This window comes from Hyla sarda, chromosome 1 (genome assembly GCF_029499605.1).
Source record: "Hyla sarda isolate aHylSar1 chromosome 1, aHylSar1.hap1, whole genome shotgun sequence".
Taxonomy (NCBI): domain Eukaryota; kingdom Metazoa; phylum Chordata; class Amphibia; order Anura; family Hylidae; genus Hyla; species Hyla sarda.
In genome coordinates, this window is record NC_079189.1 from 350,806,736 (window position 1) to 350,828,476 (window position 21,741).

General features: G+C 46.8%; 1 protein-coding gene across 7 annotated transcripts in view; it reads left to right on the top strand.

The window, feature by feature from the left end:
• Positions 1-3,951: 3,951 nt before the first annotated feature.
• MPDZ (multiple PDZ domain crumbs cell polarity complex component) overlaps positions 3,952-21,741 on the top strand; it is a 151,274-nt gene continuing 133,484 nt past the window's right edge. For 6 of the 7 annotated variants that reach the window (XM_056521352.1, XM_056521381.1, XM_056521391.1 and 3 more), the window contains exons 1-2: positions 3,952-4,185; positions 16,307-16,341. In XM_056521352.1, coding sequence (XP_056377327.1) covers positions 16,326-16,341 — 16 coding nt within the window. In that variant the 5' untranslated portion in view covers positions 3,952-4,185; positions 16,307-16,325. Of the gene's footprint in view, positions 4,186-14,265; positions 14,419-16,306; positions 16,342-21,741 lie in introns of all 7 variants that reach the window. The other variant, XM_056521362.1, reaches the window with a different exon arrangement.

Here is a 21,741-nt window from a genome sequence, read left to right on the forward strand (position 1 = left end):
CAGCTGATTTTTAGCCGAAAAAATGCCATGCGGCAGAATTGGCGTTTTCCCCCCCAAAAAAACAAGTAGAAACTTAGCCTATATGTTGTAGGTACAAGTCCTGCTAAAAAGGTATGTTGAGGAATACAATGGTCGGAGCACACCTGATACCAAGGGTCCAGACAAATCCCACTGACTTGAACGTGGACCATTGGGTATTCGGTATTTTACCAGCGTTAAACGAGAACTCCAGCCAGAATCCACAGTATGGGTACGTTCACACGAGATAATTTTCGCAGCGTATTTTGCTACGGATCCACTGGTGAAGGCCCCGCTCTATGCTGTCTTTATATGAACCTGCTCGTAGCGGCAATACGTTGCTACGTGCAGACACACTGCGATGTGCGAGTCACAGTATACTCGCACATCGCGGGAGCTTGCTGCCTAGCTCAGAGCAGGGAGAGTGGCTGTGATGGCGAGTACGCCGCGCACATCGCTGCAGGTAGTCTGCTCGTCGCGGCATATTGCCGCTATGAGCAGGCACATGTAAAGACAGCATAGAGCGGGCCTTCACCAGCGAATCCGCATCGTAAAATACGCTGTAAATCCACTTGTGTGAACATACCCTATGGGTGATAAGTAGCGGATTGCAAGTGGTCCGACCACTGAGACCCCCTGCGATCTCAGGGACAGGCCCCTGCTCTCAGCGAGGAGCAAACCGCGTGAGGTAGACAGCATGGGTTAAATTTATTTCTATGAGAGCGCCAAAGAAACCCGAATACAGCACTCAGGCATCATTGGTGCTCCCATAGAAAGGAATGGAGCGCGTGCCGTCTACACCAGTGGTTCTTAACCTTGTTGGAGGTACTGAACCCCACCAGTTTCATATGCGCATTCACCGAACCCCTCTTAATTGGACAAATAAAATATGATTTTTTCATATTCAAAACAAAGGAGGTATATATTTAAGATTAGGCTCTAATGCAGGGGTACTCAAACTTTTTAAACAGGGGGCCAGTTCACGGTCCCTCAGACCGTTGGAGGGCCGGACTATAGTTTAAAAAAAAAATGAACAAATTCCTATGCACACATATATCTTATTAGTGGACTACCCCTTTAAGAATGCAGCACAGCTCCCCCCACATTAGGTAGGCAGCACAGTTCCCCCCACATTAGGTTGGCAGCATAGTTCCCCCCACATTAGGTTGGCAGCATAGTTCCCCCCCCCCCCCCACATTAGGTTGTAGTTCCCCCACATTAGGTTGGCAGTATAGTTCCTCCACTTTAGGTTGGCAGTATAGTTCCCCCACATTAGGCTGGCAGTATAGCCCCCCCACATTAGGTTGGCAGTATAAGTCCCCCCACATTAGGTGCAATATAGTCCCCCACATTAAGCTGGTAGTATGTTCCCCTACATTAGGTGCACTATAGTCCCCCACATTAGGCTGGCAGTAAAGTCCCACCACATTAGGTGCAATATTGTCCCCCACATTAGGCTGGCAGTATGTTCCCCCACATTAGGTGCAATATAGTCCCCCACATTAGGCTGGCAGTAAAGTCCCACCACATTAGGTGCAATATAGTCCCCCACATTAGGCTGGCAGTATGTTCCCCCACATTAGGTGCAATATAGTCCCCCACATTAAGCCGGCAGTAAAGTCTCACCACATTAGGTGCAATATAGTACCCCACATTAGGCTGGCAGTATGTTCCCCCACATTAGGTGCAATATAGTCCCCCACATTAAGCTGGCAGTATGTTCCCCCAAATTAGGTTGGCAGTATAGTTCCCCCACATTAGGTGTAATATAGTCCCCCACATTAGGCCGGCAGTAAAGTCCCACCACATTAAGTGCAATATAGTCCCCCACATTAGGCTGGCAGTATGTTCCCCCACATTAGGTGCGCTATAGTCCCTCACATTAGGCTGGCAGTATGTTTCCCCACATTAGGTGCAATATAGTCCCCCACATTAAGCTGGCAGTATGTTCCCCTACATTAGGTGCAATATAGTCCCCCACATTAAGCTGGCAGTATGTTCCCCCACATTAGGCTGGCAGTATGTTCCCCCACATTAGGTGCAATATAGTCCCCCACATTAGGCCGGCAGTATGTTCCCCCACATTAGGTGCAATATAGTCCCCCCACATTAGGTGCAATATAGTCCCCCACATTAAGCTGGCTGTATGTTCCCCCACATTAGGTTGGCAGTATAGTTCCCCCACATTAGGCCAGCAGTATGTTCCCCCACATTAGGTGCAAAATATAGTCCCCCACATTAGGCTGGCAGTATGTTCCCCCACATTAGGTGCAATATAGTCCCTCACATTAGGCTGGCAGTATGTTCCCCCACATTAGGTGCAATATAGTCCCCCACATTAGGCTGACAGTATGTTCCCCCCACATTAGGCTGCCAGTACAGTATAGTCCCCCAACATTAGGCTGGCAGTATGTTCCCCCACATTAGGTGCAATATAGTCCCCCACATTAGGCTGGCAGTATGTTCCCCCACATTAGGCTGGCAGTATAGTCCCCCCACATTAGGATGGCAGTATGTTCCCCCACATTAGGTGCAATATAGTCACCCACATTAGGCTGGCAGTATGTTCCCCCACATTAGGCTGGCAGTATAGTCCCCCCACATTAGGCTGGCAGTATAGTCCCCCACATTAGGTGCAATATAGTTCCCCACATTAGGCTGGCAGCATGTTCCCCCACATTAGGCTGGCAGTATAGTCCCCTCACATTAGGCTGGCAGTATGTTCCCCCACATTAGGCTGGCAGTATAGTCCCCCACATTACGTTGGCAGTATAGTCCCCCACATTAGGCTGGCAGTATGTTCCCCCACATTAGGTGCAATATAGTTCCCCACATTAGGCTGGCAGTATGTTCCCCCACATTAGGCTGGCAGTATAGTTCCCCCCCCCACATTAGGTGCAGTATGTTCCCCCACTGACATACAGCCTCCAGCCATACAGTATGGCTGGAGGCTGTATGCCTGTGTACTGCGCCCCACTTCAGTGTTCCGATCACTGCTCTTCGGGTCCGGCCATAGCAGGACCGGAGGATTTGTGGTCGGAACACCGAAGCTGACACGTCGCTGGTAAACACATACCAACTGCCAGCGCGCGTCCTTCTTGCTTCTTCTCCGCACTCCGTTGCCATGGGCAACCCAGGTTCGAACCCAGGTTAAGAACCACTGGTCTACACGCTCCTCACAGAGAGGATTGGGTTCCCATTCTGGAGATTGTGGGTGGTCCGAACCGTTCCTGTAGATAAGGGATGAGTTTGGCTAGGTTCACACGGCCGTTGTCCCCACTCCCGCTATTCTTCCGTCATTGCTGCCAAAACGGACCATACTATCAAACGGATGCAAAAGGATGCCATTAAGTGGCATCCTGTTGCATAAGTTTATCATCCGTTTATTTGACATTTTTATTATTGTCTGGCTACTTCCTGGTTAGTAATTAGGATCAAAAACGGATTGGAAAAAACGAGTGCAAACGGAGACATTAAAGGCTCATCCGTTTTTAATCCGTTACCAGACTTCAATGTTATATGTATAATATCTGTTTCTATTCCGGAAAACAGGCAAATGGGTGATATTGGATTGTAAAATAAAATCCCATTGACATCAATATAGTTAGTTATACATGGATGTACACAGCATCAAATCTGCAGCAGACCCTATACCCTTAATGCCATGGTATATGTCAGTGTAAACACAAAACGTATGGGAACAACGCAGTGTGAACGCAGCCTTATGCTGTGGAAATGTTTCTCACTACAAATCCCCTTTAACAGAAGATGATCCATCGTCTGATCCGTACAATAGATTGGTCCCAAACAGAGTTTTACCCTAGGACCAATAACGGGCCGGTTATCCTCCTCCCATCCTTCCTCCGTGTGCTCCGTGTGCCCCGCATCCCCTCCCCCTCCCCCTCCCGTCTTTGTTCTCCGCCGCTCCCCCCCTTCACAGACCACCGTTTCCCCAGGATCTCGCCGCTCTAGCCGGCCGGCCCATACTGCCCATGACGTCAGAGCGCGGCTAGCGGGGTGACGTCACGGAGCGTGGACTGCAAGCGGCCCTCCACATACTGGACCGCGTCCAAGATCCCACGGCTCCGAGGAGTGATGCGGTGACGGTGACGGTGACGGTGACGGTGACCGGCGGCGGAGCGGAGACCGGAGCGCAGGCATCAACAGGTGGCAGTGCTGGGGAGGGGGCTGCTACTGCATGGCCTAAGGCATTTAAAGGAGGAGGCCCCCGCTGATTGTCCGCTATGTGCTATCACATGACCTAATGTTTACACTTCACTTCGTATCCCAGTGTTTCCCAACCAGTGTGCCTTCAGCTGTGGCAAAACTACAACTCCCAGCATGCCTGCATAGCCGAAGGCTGTGCGGGCATGCTGGGAGTTGTAGTTTTGCCACAGCTGGAGGCAGAGAAACACTGTTATTCTGTAACCCTCTGTGATCACTTTGTTGGGCATGCTGGGAGTTGTAGTTTTGCCACAGCTGGAGGCAGAGAAACACTGTTATTCTGTAACCCTCTGTGATCACTTTGTTGGGCATGCTGGGAGTTGTAGTTTTTCCACAGCTGGAGGCAGAGAAACACTGTTATTATGTAACCCTCTGTGATAACTTTATTGGGCATGCTGGGAGTTGTAGTTTTTCCACAGCTGGAGGCAGAGAAACATTGTTATTCTGTAACCCTCTTTGATCACTTTACTGGGCATGCTGGGAGTTGTAGTTTTGCCACAGCTGGAGGCAGAGAAACCCTGTTCTTCTGTAAACCTCTGTGATCACTTTATTGGGCATGCTGGGAGTTGTAGTTTTTCACAGCTGGAGATAGAGAAACACTATGTTATTCCGTAACCTTCTGTGATCACTTTATTGGGCATGCTGGGAGTTGTAGTTTTTCCACAGCTGGAGGCAGCGAAACACTGTTATTCTGTAACCCTTTGTGATCACTTTATTGGGCATGCTTGGAGTTGTAGTTTTTCCACAGCTGGAGGCAGAGAAACACTGTTATTCTGTAACCCTCGGTGATCACTTTATTGGGCATGCTGGGAGTTGTAGTTTTTCCACAGCTGGAGGCAGAGAAACACTATGTTATTCTGTAACCTTCTGATCACTTTATTGGGCATGCTGGGAGTTGTAGTTTTTCCACAGCTGGAGGCAGAGAAACACTGTTATTCTGTAACCCTCTGTGATCACTTTATTGGGCATGCTGGGAGTTGTAGTTTTTCCACAGCTGGAGGCAGAGAAACATTGTTATTCTGTAACCCTCTTTGATCACTTTACTGGGCATGCTGGGAGTTGTAGTTTTGCCACAGCTGGAGGCAGAGAAACCCTGTTCTTCTGTAAACCTCTGTGATCACTTTATTGGGCATGCTGGGAGTTGTAGTTTTTCACAGCTGGAGATAGAGAAACACTATGTTATTCCGTAACCTTCTGTGATCACTTTATTGGGCATGCTGGGAGTTGTAGTTTTTCCACAGCTGGAGGCAGCGAAACACTGTTATTCTGTAACCCTTTGTGATCACTTTATTGGGCATGCTTGGAGTTGTAGTTTTTCCACAGCTGGAGGCAGAGAAACACTGTTATTCTGTAACCCTCGGTGATCACTTTATTGGGCATGCTGGGAGTTGTAGTTTTTCCACAGCTGGAGGCAGAGAAACACTATGTTATTCTGTAACCTTCTGATCACTTTATTGGGCATGCTGGGAGTTGTAGTTTTTCCACAGCTGGAGGCAGAGAAACACTGTTATTCTGTAACCCTCTGTGATCACTTTATTGGGCATGCTGGGAGTTGTAGTTTTTCCACAGCTGGAGGCAGAGAAACACTGTTATTCTGTAACCCTCTGATCACTTTATTGGGCATGCTGGGAGTTGTAGTTTTCCACAGTTGGAGGCAGAGAAACACTATGTTATTCCGTAACCTTCTGATCACCTTATTGTGTTCTTCATAGCTGACATGCTAAGGCTCTGTTCACACCTGTGTGCTGAATCCATCGCAGTATAGACACCTAGGGGGAGATTTATCAAAACCTGTCCAGAGGAAAAGTTGCCCATAGCAACCAATTAGCTTGCTTCTTTCATTTTGCAGAGGCCTTGTTGAAAATGAACGAAGCGATCTGATTGGTTGCTATGGGCAACTGGGCAACTTTTCCTATGCTCAGGTTTTGATACATCTCCCCCTAGGCTAGGCTCGGCTCATTGACTTACATAGGATCTTATAGGTCTCATTGAGATGTGTATGAGGAAGCTGCCTAATGTTTCCTATCAGTCACTGTAAAGCGTGACACCAATGTAAACATGGCCTTAGTATCTAGACCAATGTTTCTAAACCAGGGTGCCTCCAGCTGTTGCAAAACTCCTAGAATGCCCGATGATGGGGATGCTCTATCCTATATGATAGGTAGAAGTAATGGTAATGTGGCCCAGGCCCTTGAGTATTTTGTGTATCCTAGTGCAGCACTTTACTAAGAATATAAAAAAAGATGGGAGTACATGATGAATATGGCATTCAGCCTTAAAGTGTGCCTGGTATTTTTTTTTAAACTGACATCATTTAGACATGTCAAAGATTTAGATCGGTGGGGATGTGGGTGCTGAGACCCCACTAGTCTGTAGAATAAGTGAGCACTGGCTCCATAGACTTATTATAGAACTTTTCACTGTACCACCAATTGCACTTATCAGGTTATTCGCTATGACACACAGTATCAACATTACAAGTATGGCTGCTACCCTCCTGTGCCACTTTATTCCCCCCCTTATCACCACCTGTGTCATTTCATTCCCTCCTTATTACCCCCAGTGCTACTTCGTCCCTCTCTTATCGACCCCTGTGCTACTTCCTCCCTCTCTTATCGACCCCTGTGCTACTTCGTTCCTCCATTGTTGTCATTCTCCTTGAGAAAGCCACATTGAGTGGTGAAACATGTCAGGGTGTGGCAGTTCATCTTTTAATTAGCCTCCCCATTGCATCTATTACAGTGGTCAAAGTAGGGATTACTGGCTAGCCCTGATATATCTTGTCCGCACTTGCGGTGCACAGGAGTGTGGCGGACATTAATATGGGACACACAGATCCTAAACACTTAGAGTATCACTTGGTCCTAATACTTGGTCAATTTATTCCCAATGGTGGTCCGAGAATTCTTTAAGAATTGCAATAAGGCATTGCTACTATTAGTGGTGTGATTTAGGGTGATAGATAACACCCAGTATTGTTCATAGTGTGTAGTGCTATGAGGGTGGTCTGATAAAGCACCTCTGGTATTTTCAGTTCACCCACTATTTATTGTGGTAGTGTTGAGCATAATCGCAGCTATAAGCATACTATCTGAGATCGGCACCAGGATGACCAATGTATGGACCTGTTGTGGAAACTAAGGGGGAGATTCATCAAAACCAGTGTAGAGGAAGAGTGGGGCAGTTGCCCATAGCAACCAATCAGATTGCTTCTTTCATTTTTAACAAGGCCTTTGAAAAATGAAAGAAGCAATCTGATTGGTTGCTATGGGCAACTGGGCAACCTTTACTCTGCACAAGTATTGATAAATATCCCATTAAGTGTATTACTGATCCAATTGGGGTTATATTTTTAAATGTGTGTTTCTCACCTTTTTAACATAATTTATTAAAAGTTGTATTTTATTATAACACGTATATATGTACATATGGAGGTCTTTTCTGACCCCTTCGGTGTTATATTGTTGTGTGGCATGTGTATGGGGTGGGGAATTGGGAAAGATTGTGGTCTGCTGAACAGTTGCTAATTCACTTCTTATTTTGGCACTGGTGAGGCTGGGTTCTCACTCTGTGGTAACATATTTAATAGGTTATGTATGACAACGCTCCCTGATCGGTCAAGTTATAGACTTACTGCTCCCTATAGGGAGACAGAAATGCTCCTGTGCCTGCAAAATGCTTAAAGGGTAGCTCCCACCTGCCTATTGCCAATCTATCCCTAACCCCCTCCCTGCTTTAAAATTTTTTTTTTTTACTATATTAAAAATGCCTTTTTGTCTGCCTGGTAGTGTGCTCACTACCAGGCAGACTTCCCCAGCAGGCACCACGTCACTGATTCCTGCTGGGGGGGACTTCCGCCCTTACTTCATCTATACAGGGTACCTCCAGCTGTTTCACCACTACAACTCCCAGCTTGCCCTGACATCTATTGGCTGTCAGGGCATGCTGGGAGTTGCAGTGGTAAAACAGCTGGAGGCACCCCGTGTTGAAAACAATAAATGCTGCCGCGCTACCCCGTTCACCCCCCCCGTGTTGAAAACAATAAATGCTGGCGAACTACTATGGCCATATATGTCATCACTTTTTATCATGTGAAAATGGAATAACACAGAAAAGTAGAATTTTCGGTCGGTGCTATTTTCCCAGGAATATCCACATTGTATGATAAATATAATAATATAAATAGTTACTTTTATTTTAAGAAATCACACAAACAACGCGTTTCTGGTCTGGACAAGACCCCTTCATCAGATAGAGATGCACCGTACCTGTGATTTCTTAACATATATTGTGGATATTCCTGGGAAATTAGCTCCAATTGAAAATCCTGGTTTTCTCCCTTCTACCTTTTTTCACTGGATTTACTATTCTGCTCTGTCTGAACCCGGTTGGGATCATGGCTGAATTCCCGTGACATTATATGCAACAATACTTGGTGAGTGGATTGTCAGGCCATACTTCAATTACAGGCTTAAATAGGGGTGTGCGTCTCTTTTCTTTGCACTTTTTCTTATGGTAATACCCCTTTAACTTTAATAGCTATGGGTATGGTCTTCCTCCTGTAGAATTAACAGGAGCAGTGTTATAAATATGTGAAATGCCCCATGTAAACCCGACCTGTTGGTGGCATCACACATGGAGTAAATCCACTGCATGACATAATGGTGACATGACTGATTCCTAGGTCTTGTAGAGTTTTTCCACGATCCTGGTCTGTTTGCTGAGTAAACATAGGTTGTAGATTAGGTGTTTATCTAGGGTATATTAGTGATAGGAATGTGAGATTGAAGGGCGGACAGTAATGGCTGAGGGATCAGGAGTCACATATACACATAAGCCTCCGCTCCTAATATAGGAAAGTGTTTTCTTTCCATTAAATTCTCATAGAACACATAAAACCTGTCATGAACTCTTCAGTTTAACCTGTTGAGGGCCTAATACTTGCTAGAAAGGGTTAAAGAGCTCCAGTCAATGAACCATACCTTCATATCCCTCTTTCCATGTGTTATCCAAGTGCGAGGTGATGACATATGGCATGAAAGCCTATTACCGAATCAAGTGACTATGTTTAGAAGATTGTATTTCCTCTTCTCTTGGCCTTAGACCTAGGATTCTATCATTGTAGATACCTGCTTCTATTGCTTTTACCCTAAAATACCAGAGAAGAGCCCTCTAAACATCAGGCTTTGATTCATTTTACTAATTAGTTGTTACTTAAATGGGCTTTCTAGGACTGGAATATTGATGCCCTGTCCTAACCGATAAGATTAGGTCCTATAAGAATAGCTCTACAATTTTAAAGGGTTTTCATTTTTACATTGCATTTTACATGTGCATTTTACAGTAAAACTGACCTTTATTCTGTGGGTCAATACCATTAAAATGATACCCATGGTTACATGCTTTTCTGTTATTGTACTGATCCACAATACAGACCCTTCAATTGTGTTAGATGCTGTGATCAGCACCTGGTGGGCATAGGCATGAACACTGATGTCCACCATTTAAATAGGTACTGTTAGATTAAAATTTTTGTTGTAAATGTTAAATGTTGTAAAGCATGTATAACCAATAGGTTTTGCAATTGCTTTCATTAAAAAATTTCAGTATTTCATACTGAAAAAGCCAGTCAAACGACTGCCCCCCTGCCTGCTTGGACACATACTAGTCCTGCTGTGTCCATGCATCATCACCTACGTCATGGACACACTTCCTTGATTGACAGCTGTGAGGGCAGGGCTCATACCTGGAGGAAAAATCCTCCCACTGTCAGCTTGTGTCCCGCTACTGTCAGTGAGGACAAGCTGGGAGTTGTAGTTTTGCTAATGCTAGGGGGGATGTGAACAGACAGAATACTGAAGGAGGGGGCGGAGACCTGCACAGTGAGGCCACGCCCCCTCCCTTTGAGAGGAATTCAGACTAGTGAGCTAAATTAAAAGTGTAGTAAAAAAAAATAAAGGTGCTAGACACGTAAAAATTAGATGTACATGGTCAGGATTAGGTACAGAGTGATATATTTAAAAAAAAGTATTTTTTGTTGGATCTGACGGGTACACTTTAAGCCCGGGCCTACTGTCTATGAAGCAAGTGTAGCTCCTATGCTCTCTTCATAGTTGGAATGCCGCTTAGGACTTAAATGTACGTCCTGGTGCATTTATTACTAGGGCACCAGGATGTACACTTAGGTCCAAAGTCATGAAGGGCTTAAAGGGACCATGGCTCGTGGCCTCTTTGTTTACCCGTCACAGCACTATATAATTTATAATCTTAAAGGGGTACTTCCAGCGCCGGAAGCTCGTGACGTCATAGCCCGCCCCCTCAATGCAAGTCTATGGGAGGGGGCATGACGGCTGTCACGCCCCCTCCCATAGACTTGCATTGACGGGGCGTGACATCATGAGGGGCTATGACATCCCAAGCCTCCGGTGCCGGCTCCAACGTTCGGAACAGTTTGTTCCAAATGATGAGCAGCAGAGTACCCCTTTAAATGTTCAATGCCAATGGCTGTCCGGGCATGCTGGGAGTTGTAGTTTTGCAACAGCTGGAGGTCCGCAGGTTGGAGACCACTGGCGTACAGTATAGAGTTCCAGCGCCAGCGGCCCCCAACAAAGAGGAGGAGGGCAGTGCTTGCGGGTGACATATGAGAGTAGTACCCCGCTGGGCTGATCATTAATTGGGGGGGGGGGGCAGAACAGTGCTGGCGGGTAACATAGGATTAGTTCCCCGATGTGGGGACAGCGCTGCGCTGGGCTGATAATACATTCCCGAGGGGGAGGGGCCAAACCGGTATTGTGGTATGGGTGGAAATTCATATCGTGCAGCCCAAAAAATTCGGTATGAACCGGTATACCGCCCAGCCCTAGTGTGTCATGGTATTTTTTAAACTTTTGGCGGTTCCACGGTATATAACGGTATTTCCTAGAGCCCCCCATATTAATTATCAGCCCACATCCCCATCAGGGTAAATACTCACATATCACCCGCAAGCGCTGCCCTCCTTGTCCTGTATGCTGCGGCTGCCGGCGCTGACACTCTATACTGTGCGTTATCCCTATGCCCGGGCTGCAAAAGGTAAACAAAATAAACTTTAACACAACTACGTCGGCCTTACGCTGGGGACGGGAATGTCGGAGAGCTATCAGCCTATCACCGGCCGCAGCGATGTTCCACATGCCGGTGGGCTCAGCCTATCGCCGGCTGAGGTGGAACATCGCTGCGGCTGGTGATAGGCTGACGGCTGTCCGACGTTCCCGTCCCCAGGAAACAAGTGAGGCCGGTACCGGATTAACGGGAGGTAAGTTAAAGTTTATTTTGTTTATTTTTTGCAGCCCGGGCATAGGGAGACCGCACAGTATAGAGCAGTGGTCTCCAACCTGCGGACCTCCAGATGTTGCAAAACTACAACTCCCAGCATGCCCTGACAGCTGTTGGCTGTCAGGGCATGCTGGGAGTGGTAGTTTTGCAACATCTGGAGGTCCGCAGGTTGGAGACCACTGGTATAGAGTGTCAGCTCCGGCAGCCACAACAAACAGGAGGAGGAGGAGGGCAGCGCATGCAGGTGATATGTAGTACCCTGATGGGGACAGCACTGGGCTAATAATTAATGGGGGGGGGGGGGTGGCAGAACAGCGCTCGCGGTTCACATAGGATTAGTTCCCCCGATGTGGGGACAGCGCAGCGCTGGGCTGATAATACATTCCCGAGGGGGAGGGGCCAAACCGGTATTGCGGTATGGGTTAAAATTCATATGGTGCAGCACAAAAATGTCGGTATTCGGGTATGAACCGGTATACCGCCCAGCCCTAGTCTCGCACAGGCTAAGGTGTAGGGTCTCAGCAAGTCCAATGTCCTCTGCGCTGCACTGGTGAGTGACGTCCTTCCGCTTCACGGCGTGATGTCAGGGTTACCACTCATCATTGCTCGGAGCTGCCGTGGCTCACTGATTTAAAGTAGCCACGGCCATGCTGCAGATCCTGGACAGGATGCTGACGTTGCGGCCACTTTAAATCAGTGACGGCACCCAGTTTGCAGCCTGTCATAGAGGCTGGGCATGTAATGCGGGATTTGTGGAAACCACAGGCATATCGCCTGACCACCTGCTCCCATCTTCATTCCTCCCTGCATGCTTTTCATTGGGTCTCGCGCGATCCCAATCCCAATGCAGGGCTCTAGTGTGGGGAATGTTTCCAGCACATTGTTGAAAGTATGCCATGAAGAATAAAAGAACTCCTGAATTCTAGCAAGGTGTAACTAATAAAGTGGCCAGTGTGTGTATATTTTTCTAATGCTGTAGAATTAATAGATAACTGTTACAGTAAGTGTAAAGTACGACCATATATAAAAGCATGCGGACAAGCAAGATCTATACAAGGTCTGTTCTCTTTTTGCATAATTTCTTGATCCTAGCATCGGCCGTATGGACAGATTGGCTGCACCATGGTCACAGGCTATGCTACATACAATTACTGTAAAATATACACCTGTGTGTACCGGGGGACCATGTATTTAAGTACTACTTTATAGCTATACCTTTGCTATGAAGGTTACTTTACTATACTCTGTAAACTGGGAAATTGCATATAGATAGAAGTAGTACAAATAGACAGCTGTTTTAGCTTTGTAAAGTCACAGCTTGGACCTCTAAACATAAAATCCCAATAAAGAAGAACAACAAATGAAATCTCACACAATATCCCTATTTTTCTCTATTTTGTAGGATTTCTACTTCTCTTAGTAGGTGGCCATGTTTTATACCCTTGTAATTCTAATGTCAGCCATAAAATGTTATAGGGGGAAGGGTAGGGGGCTGGGTTTAGCCTGTATACTTTTTTGACTTTGCCTTTTTTTTCTTTGTCAGAATCTCCTAGTTACCTATAGTAGTTATGGTGGCTTACATAGTTATCTGTCAAACTATAAAAAAAAAGGGAACAGGCTTCCTATTTGTGTATTGGGAGAGGCCAGTGGGCCAGTAGAAGCTGGCTACCACAACGTTTCAGAGTGAATAAAAGCCAGTTATAGGGTTATGTGCTGTGTTGGTACTCGCGTATAAATGGTACCTGTCATTAGTATTAAAAATTTATATATTAGCCTATTTAAATTACTTTTCTAATATACTTCTTAATAAAATTTTGAAACTTTGTGTTTAAATTAAGCCCCAAATTTTTTTTCTTCTGGTCCTGCCTGCAGTCCTGCTTGCAGATTGTCTCCTGCAGCAGCCTTGCAGAGACAAAAGTCAAGAAATGCCGGTGGGACCTCAGCTCAGCACAGTATATAGAGTGTATAGAGCTTAATGTTTCAGCTCCCGCTCCCCTCGAGCTAGACTGTAGATTCATGATACCTTCAGTGCATTGTGCTGAATATTTCTGCTCCCTTTGCAAGCTGCTGGGCAGAGCTGAGCACAAAGTAGAGTTCAGTGCTGAGAGCTGAGGGGGGTGTTTGTGGTCTCAGCTAATCACAGCCCATCTCACACTGAACTGCTCTGGGCTGTGTGTAGCAAAGTGAGGGAGGAAGTTCTCCCCTTCAGGGCTTCAGATGATGTCTTGCCTGCTAGGGAACACCCCTTCCCAGTCTTTAGGGCTGACTAAGCAGAACAACATCAAGGTAGAAAACTAAAAAATAAAGGCGGAGGTGGTTTATCATGATGGAGGGAGGGAGCAAAATTAAACATACCAAAACAGAAACAGTGAAATGTAAACACAAAACTCAGTGTGAACCCAGCTTGATATGGAAGCTGGTCTGATATTCACACTGCCCGCAGTTCAGAAAAGTAATGGCAGGTTGGGCTGCAGCATGCAACATTTGGCATGCCATACATTCGTGACCTTCTCATTTTTGCTTTTCATTGCTACCTACCGAAGAGAAGCTACATCCAATGCTAGCAATGTAGAGTAAGTTATTTTTCCCCTTAGGGGAGATTGACTTGGCTTACAATATGTTTGTCGTCAAGATGCAATGTATGCTCCTAACCATACTATTTACTATTTGACATGTCAGCTATACTAACTTTGTGTATTATTTTTTAAGACAGTTTTTTGACGGAGGTAAAAAAAAAGTTCTTGAGGGCCTAATCACACTACAGAATATCCGCCTGAAGAAATTCCAAGCGGACCAGGTGGTGCCTGGTTTAGGACCACTTGAAAATGCGCCATCTCCATTAATGACAATGCATTTCTGAAGGTATTCCCAGAAAGAATTAACATGTTCATTCTTTCTGCAGAGTCTGGAATTGGTCTCCACCTCAGAATTTTCCACAACAGAAATGTGCACAGTGCAGCAGAAACCCATTGAAAACAATGGGAGACTGCTGCATCGGCATTTCTCTGCTTGGAAATTCTCTAGTGTGCATGGGCCTTTACAGCTCCACAAATGTGGGAGGGGAATAAGGGGGTCTTTTGAGAGTGTTTGAGGGGTTATGTGGTAATTGTGGGCACAGTACACTCACTCAGCTCCGATCTCCTCACATTTGTGAATGAAATAAGGAGGGTGGAGCTGTGAAAGCATTTTTTTTTGTGTGTGTGTGTTCTCCCCTACCCTCCCCCAGCTTTTCTGGAATTGGTCAGTCTTGATTAAATGTCCAATCACAGCACTCTCTGGGCGATCTTACGCATCTTTAGACCCGTGTGTGGCCTAACTTCTACCTAGTGGTTGTCTTAATGTGTGCAAAAACGTGAACCAAAAAGTGGTTCTTATTATTTAGCACATATAAACCATGCACAATGTTTTAAGCTCCACTCTCTTGTAGGATATGGCAACAAAGTGTCTAAAATACATTGAAAATGTGGTTCAAATCACATAAGCCAGTATTTGGCACAAACTGCTCCTGATTTTTTGCACAGGCAGTTTTGAGTATCATCTTCAATATTGCTTGGCAAAGAGAATTAATATTACAGACAATAAGAGCACACTGAATCCCTGCTAATTTCTAGTATGGGCCAATTCATGCTGTAAAAATAGGCATTACACATTTATAGCTGCAACCTGTTACAGCGAAATCTCCCTTAGCGGACACCTCCCAATAGGGGACACCTCCCAAATAGTGGACAGTTATTAATTCCCCGGCAGAGTCCCATAAGACTTAATGTATTTGCACCCTCCGAATAAGGGACATTCCCAAAAGTGGATGCTGACAAGCCCAATAGGGGACAAAACACTCCCAATAGGGGACAAAACACTCCCAAAAGGGGACAATCAGGCTTATGGGCCGGCCCTACCTTGTACATAGGGTCGCCATCAGGGGGTACAGCCAATACCCCAGTAAGGGGCCCAGATTTCCAGGGGGCCCAGGCCTCCATTGCAGCCCCCTGCAGTAGCCCCAGTACAGAAGCAAAACATCTCAGTGGTCTCATGCTTCTGTACATCCACCGGCCACATCATTCACCCCCTCCTTCCCTGATTCCCCCCCCCCTCCATGGCACTTTATTCCCCCCTGTGTCAAATCATCCCCCTCCCTCTTTTTTAGGGGGGGGATAATTTGGCACAAGGCATAAGGCAGCACAGGGTGTAAAGGGTGGATGAAATGATGGGGGGGGAATAAGGGGCGATTAAATGACACTGGGAGATTGTACTGTAATATTGCTATTTATCATGTTTTGTAGGTAGTTACACTCTATAGTGAGTACAGGACAGTATTCAGACATTTAGAAAGCTTTTCTCCCAATAGAAGACATCTCTCAATAGCTCAATAACTTTTTTTATTCCCTATGAGTGTCCGCTATTGGGAGATTCTACTGGTCCCAATATGACACAAATAATGCATCCTACAGACCATACATATCATGTATCATGTAACACATTCAGCACACTGAATAATATATAACCAGGCCTTGTGAACTAGCAGGCATCTAGGTATGTTAGGCAAAGTAGCTCTGTAATGAGGGAGGTCACTCCATGCGAGGGTCTAGACTCCTACCAATAAAAGGAAAATGGGTAAACGAGATTTTGAAGAGTCCACTTTTAATATTGGCTCTATTATTGTAAATTATTCAGTTGCTGAAAATATTGTAAACAAAAGATTATTACTATGACTTATGTGTTTTAAAAGTGTTTTTTCTTTTTTTTCCTTTAGGAAACCTCATTTGAAAACCATGTTGGAAACTATTGGTGCGTTCCTTCTTTTATTAAATTGTCTTGAAGATAATAGTTGTTTTGGTTTTACTTATATTTAATTGCAGTCTATTAGGCAGCATTGTACAATCTAGTGCAGTGTTTCCCAACCAGTGTGCCTCCTGCTGTTGCAAAACTACAATTCGCAGCATGCCCGGACAGCCTTCGGCTGGAGGCACACTGGTTGGAAAACATTGATCTAGTGGCTAGCATACATTCGAAAGAACACATCATAAAAGGGTTAACATGCAGTCGTAGTGTTACCAGTTGTTACAAAGTGAATCTGTTTTCTGCTTGAAATGTTGTGTATTAATGAGCTGAATGCCTAGACTACATTCCTGAGCATGGGGGCGGCACGGGAATGGTCTGGGAGAAGAGAGAGTGATAATGGGGAATGAGCGGTGTCAGTGGGCACTGGTACAGAGAGAGGCATTTACAAAAAAAACATGGCCCACCTTACATATTCATGGGTTATACCAGTGTTTCCCAACCACTGTGCCTAAAGCTGTTGCAAAACTACCACTCCCAGCATGCCCAAACAGTCTTTGGTGGTATGGACATGCTGGGAGTTGTAGTTTTGCAACAGCTGGGGGCACACTGGTTGGGAAACACTGCTTTAGACTTTGAACATACTTTTAACTGGTATAAAGAAAGGAAAAAGCAGGTAGTGGTGTTTTTTCGCTTATTTCTGTCACTTAAATTGTCACAAATGCGCCAAAGCAAATTATCCTGCAACTTTTTGATAGAACCCGAGCAAAAGCAAAAATCTTGCCATTGTCACTTTGCAGCGGTATCAAATTTATAATCGCCTAAAAAGTTGCATCTTTCATAAAAATACCGCACACACTGTCCACTAGAGCTTCACAAGCACATTCTAGGCCAGTGGTCTTCAACCTGCCAACCTCCAGATGTTGCAAAACTACAACTCCCAGCATGCCCGGACAGCCGTTGGCTGTCCGGGCATGCTGGAAGTTGTAGTTTTGCAACATCTGGAGGTCGGCAGGTTGAAGACCACTGTTCTAGGCATACCTTTAGTGGTACGCTAGGCTGCTTTATACTTACAGAATTAAGCTTAATATTACCTTCGGGAGTCAGGCTGACAGGCGGGGAGGTGAAGCCCGGGGTCCGCTCTGCTCCGGGCCGCACCACCGTTTTCTGCCTACGTCACTCAATTGATTGGCAGGTAGGACTCGCCTGCCGGCAGCAGCACTGTGTAGCTCTGATGCCTGCGCACCTTGGATGTCAATCAACTGTACGATGTAGGCAGAAAGAGGCAGCCCAGAGCAGAGCGGACCCCGGGCTTCGCCTCCCCGGCTGTCATCCTGACTTCTGAGGGTAATATTAAGCTTACCGTATATACTCGAGTATAAGCCGAGTTTTTCAGCACGATTTTTCGTGCTGAAAACACCCCCCTCGGCTTATACTCGAGTGAACTCCCCCACCCGCAGTGGTCTTCAACCTGCGGACTTCCAGAGGTTTCAAAACTACAACTCCCAGCAAGCCAGGGCAGCCATCGGCTGTCCGGGCTTGCTGGGAGTTGTAGTTTTGAAACCTCCGGAGGTCCGCAGGTTGAAGACCACTGCGGCCTTCAACATCATCCAGCCCCCTCTCACCCCCTTTAGTTCTGAGTACTCACCTCCGCTCGGCGCTGGTCCGGTCCTGCAGGGCTGTCCGGTAAGGAGGTGGTCCGGTGAGGAGGTGGTCCGGGCTGCTATCTTCACCGGGGAGGCCTCTTCTAAGCGCTTCGGGCCCGGCCTCAGAATAGTCACGTTGCCTTGACAACGACGCAGATACGTCGTTGTCAAGGCAACGGCTCTATTCCGGGCCGGAAGCGCGGAGAAGAGGCGCCCCCGGTGAAGATAGCAGCCCGGACCACCTCCTCACCGGACCACCTCCTTACCGGACAGCCCTGCAGGACCGGACCAGCGCCGAGTGGAGGTGAGTACTCAGAACTAAAGGGGGTGAGAGGGGGCTGGATGATGTTGAAGGCCGCAGTGGTCTTCAACCTGCGGACCTCCGGAGGTTTCAAAACTACAACTCCCAGCAAGCCCGGACAGCCGATGGCTGCCCGGGCTTGCTGGGAGTTGTAGTTTTGAAACCTCTGGAGGTCCGCATGTTGAAGGCCGCAGTGGTCTTCAACCTGCGGACCTCCGGAGGTTTCAAAACTACAACTCCCAGCAAGCCCGGACAGCCGATGGCTGCCCGGGCTTGCTGGGAGTTGTAGTTTTGAAACCTCTGGAGGTCCGCAGGTTGAAGACCACTGAGGGCGAATGATGAGAAGAGGATGATGAAGGGGGGGGGGGGGGGTGTGGGGATGATGAAGGGGGGTGGGGATGATGAAGGGGGGGGGGTGTGGGATGATTACAAGGGGATGATGAAGGGGGGATGTGTGGGATGATAAGGGGATGTGTGGGATGATGACAAGGGGATGATGAAGGGGGGATGTGTGGGATGATGACAAGGGGATGATGAAGGGGGGATGTGTGGGATAAGGGGATGTGTGGGATGATGACAAGGGGATGATGAAGGGGGGATGTGTGGGATGATGACAAGGGGATGATGAAGGGGGGATGTGTGGGATGATAAGGGGATGTGTGGGATGATGACAAGGGGATGATGAAGGGGGGATGTGTGGGATGATAAGGGGATGTGTGGGATGATGACAAGGGGATGATGAAGGGGGGATGTGTGGGATGATGACAAGGGGATGATGAGGATGTTAATGACGGGTCTGGATGATGACAGGGGGGGATGAGGTATTTCCCACCCTAGGCTTATACTCGAGTCAATAACTTTTCCTGGGATTTTGGGTTGAAATTAGGGGTCTCGGCTTATACTCGGGTCGGCTTATACTCGAGTATATACGGTAATTCTCTAAGTATAAAGCAGCCTAGCGTACCACTCAAGGTATGCCTAGAATATGCTTATGAAGCCCTAGTGCACAGTGTGTGCCGCTGCACATTCTTTGTGACCGTTTTGCTTTAAGTCCCATTTTCTGGACAGATTTATGGTATTCTACAGGTTAAATGTTATGGGTCCCATCCACACTGCAGTATTAATACCTGCAGGAGAAGCAGAGGTGCAGTGAAACATTGCTGAGGTCAGGAAATGAGAACCACTTTAAGGGGCACCTGTCAGGTGATTGATGATGTCTTTTCTGATCCGCAGCAGATCATAGAGGGAACGCTGTGGTATTAAGGCTTATATGACTTGGAGCAGGAGTAAATTTAGAACTTCTAGGAAAGCCAGTGAGAATCCTAGCCTGTCCATACAGGATTAATGACAACCCTTTCTGTACACAACCTGAAAATGGGAAAGCTGTTTACTCAGCCTCACTGGGCCGGGTAAACAGGACTTTTAAGCCGGGTTTACACAACTGAATTTCTGAACCGAATTCTGTTGGAAATTCCATTTAGAAATTCTGGTGCAGCTGGCAATGGGATTCCCCTGCGCAGTGCACACCGCAGAGTTTTCAACGCTGACATTTTAAGCTGGAAAAATCTGCCAGAACATTGTTTAATATCATATATGGCTAAGAAGTACAAGAGAGATCCGAACTCACCACCGGGAAAGGCTTTCGGTGCTCCTATATGGAGTCGATCTCAGGACCGAGGCTGTAGAGACGTGGAGTGCGCTCAGAGGCTATAACCGGTCATTTCGCACATTTGCGCTTCATCCGGCCTGAATTTGGTTGGTCTCGCTATGTTTCATTGTCCAGCTGACATCATTAACCCTAGAGCAACCATATACTTTTACTGCCTTCCTATACTTTTCTTCCCACACGTATACATTGTTTAATCAGGGGTGTGGAAATTTTATAAAAAACTACTTGTCCACGGGACTAAAATGGAGCAAAATCTACTTGTCCCTCATGACGATCCACTTTTCCCGGCCAATTTTCGCTTTTACGCTGTGATTTTTTCCTCCTCGCCCTATAATAGCCATAACTACCCACTATAATGATACCTTTTAATTTTTCAATAACATTCTCTGAACCAAAAAATATATATATATTTGGGGAAGTGAAATTGAAATAGTAAAAGATAATTTTACAGATTTGGTGGTTTTTCTTTTTTGCGCCATTTACCTTGTGGTTGAGGTAACATGTTAGTTTTATACTTTAGGCGCCTGATTACAGCGATACCAGATTTGTATCGTTTACGTCATGTTTTACTAATTCTGACCAGCCAGGATCTATCAATGACAGAGCGGGACAGGAGGAAGCAGAGGTAAGTCCTCCGGCTACCTCTATAGTGGATCGCCCCCCTGCGATCGCGCTGCGGGGGGTGATCCACCCACTAGCCCACCAGGGAGCATTCACTTCTCCCTTTAGACGCCGCTGTCAGCTTTGACAGCGGCGATCTAAAGGGTTAATAGCCAACCGTGGCGATCGCCGCATGCTGGCTATTAGCGGCGGCCCCCGGCTACTGAGAACAGCCGGGGGCTGCAGAGTATGGAGCGGGCAGGAATCCCGAGCCCGCTCCATACAGACTGCAGAGCGCTGCATGCATCTCCCCGTGCAGACGTGCGGGGAGCGAAGGCAGAGGACGCAGGTCTGCACGGGGAGAAATAAGCCACGCCCCCTCATCTACCCCCGCACGTCTGCAGAGCAGGGGAGAGAAGACAAATACACAGCTTCTCATCTCCCCTGCTCTGCTTCGGAGGACACAGGCTGCAGAGTATGGAGCGGGCAGGAGTCGGCAGCCCGCTCCATACAGATTGCAGAGGTCCGCAGCGCTTGTCAGGTCCGGCCCCGCTTGCCCGAAGCCGGGCTAAGGGCCGGACAAATTCACCTGCCCGGAGCCCAAAACTGCTAGTCCTGGGCATCGGGCGATAGGAATTCCACATCCCTGGTTTAATATTCTGGCACATTTATGCTTGGCAGACATTGCAGTCTATGGGAACCCTGATTCAGTCGCCGCTGGCCCCACCCAGAATCCTGGCCGGGTTCTGTCCAGCTGAAATTCTGAAGTGTGAACCCGGCTTTACTGTCTCTCCTAGGAGTCATGCCAGGATTCACTCTTCTTTTTACAGTATTCATATCCTGCTCCATATCACATAAACCTTTAAGGCCTATGCACACTATGTGGAAATTCCACTCACAGTTATTCTGAGAGAAATTCCGCTTGCAGCAGCCTTCCATCATTTTCAATAGGATTTTGCTACTTCAACAAAAATCACCTGGCAGATTAGTAGATGGGAGTTGTGAAGATCATTTCACATTCCTAATCCTTCATTCTTGGAGAGAATAGCTGTCACCAGAGGAGTCTGGTAGTGGCTTTTTCCCATATTCCCATTTGGAACATACGTATGCTTTACTCTGACAATAAAATAATTTAAATAGGGTCCTGAAAATAGGGCAGGGTGCCCCTTATGGAAGTTCTTGTTTTTTTTAGA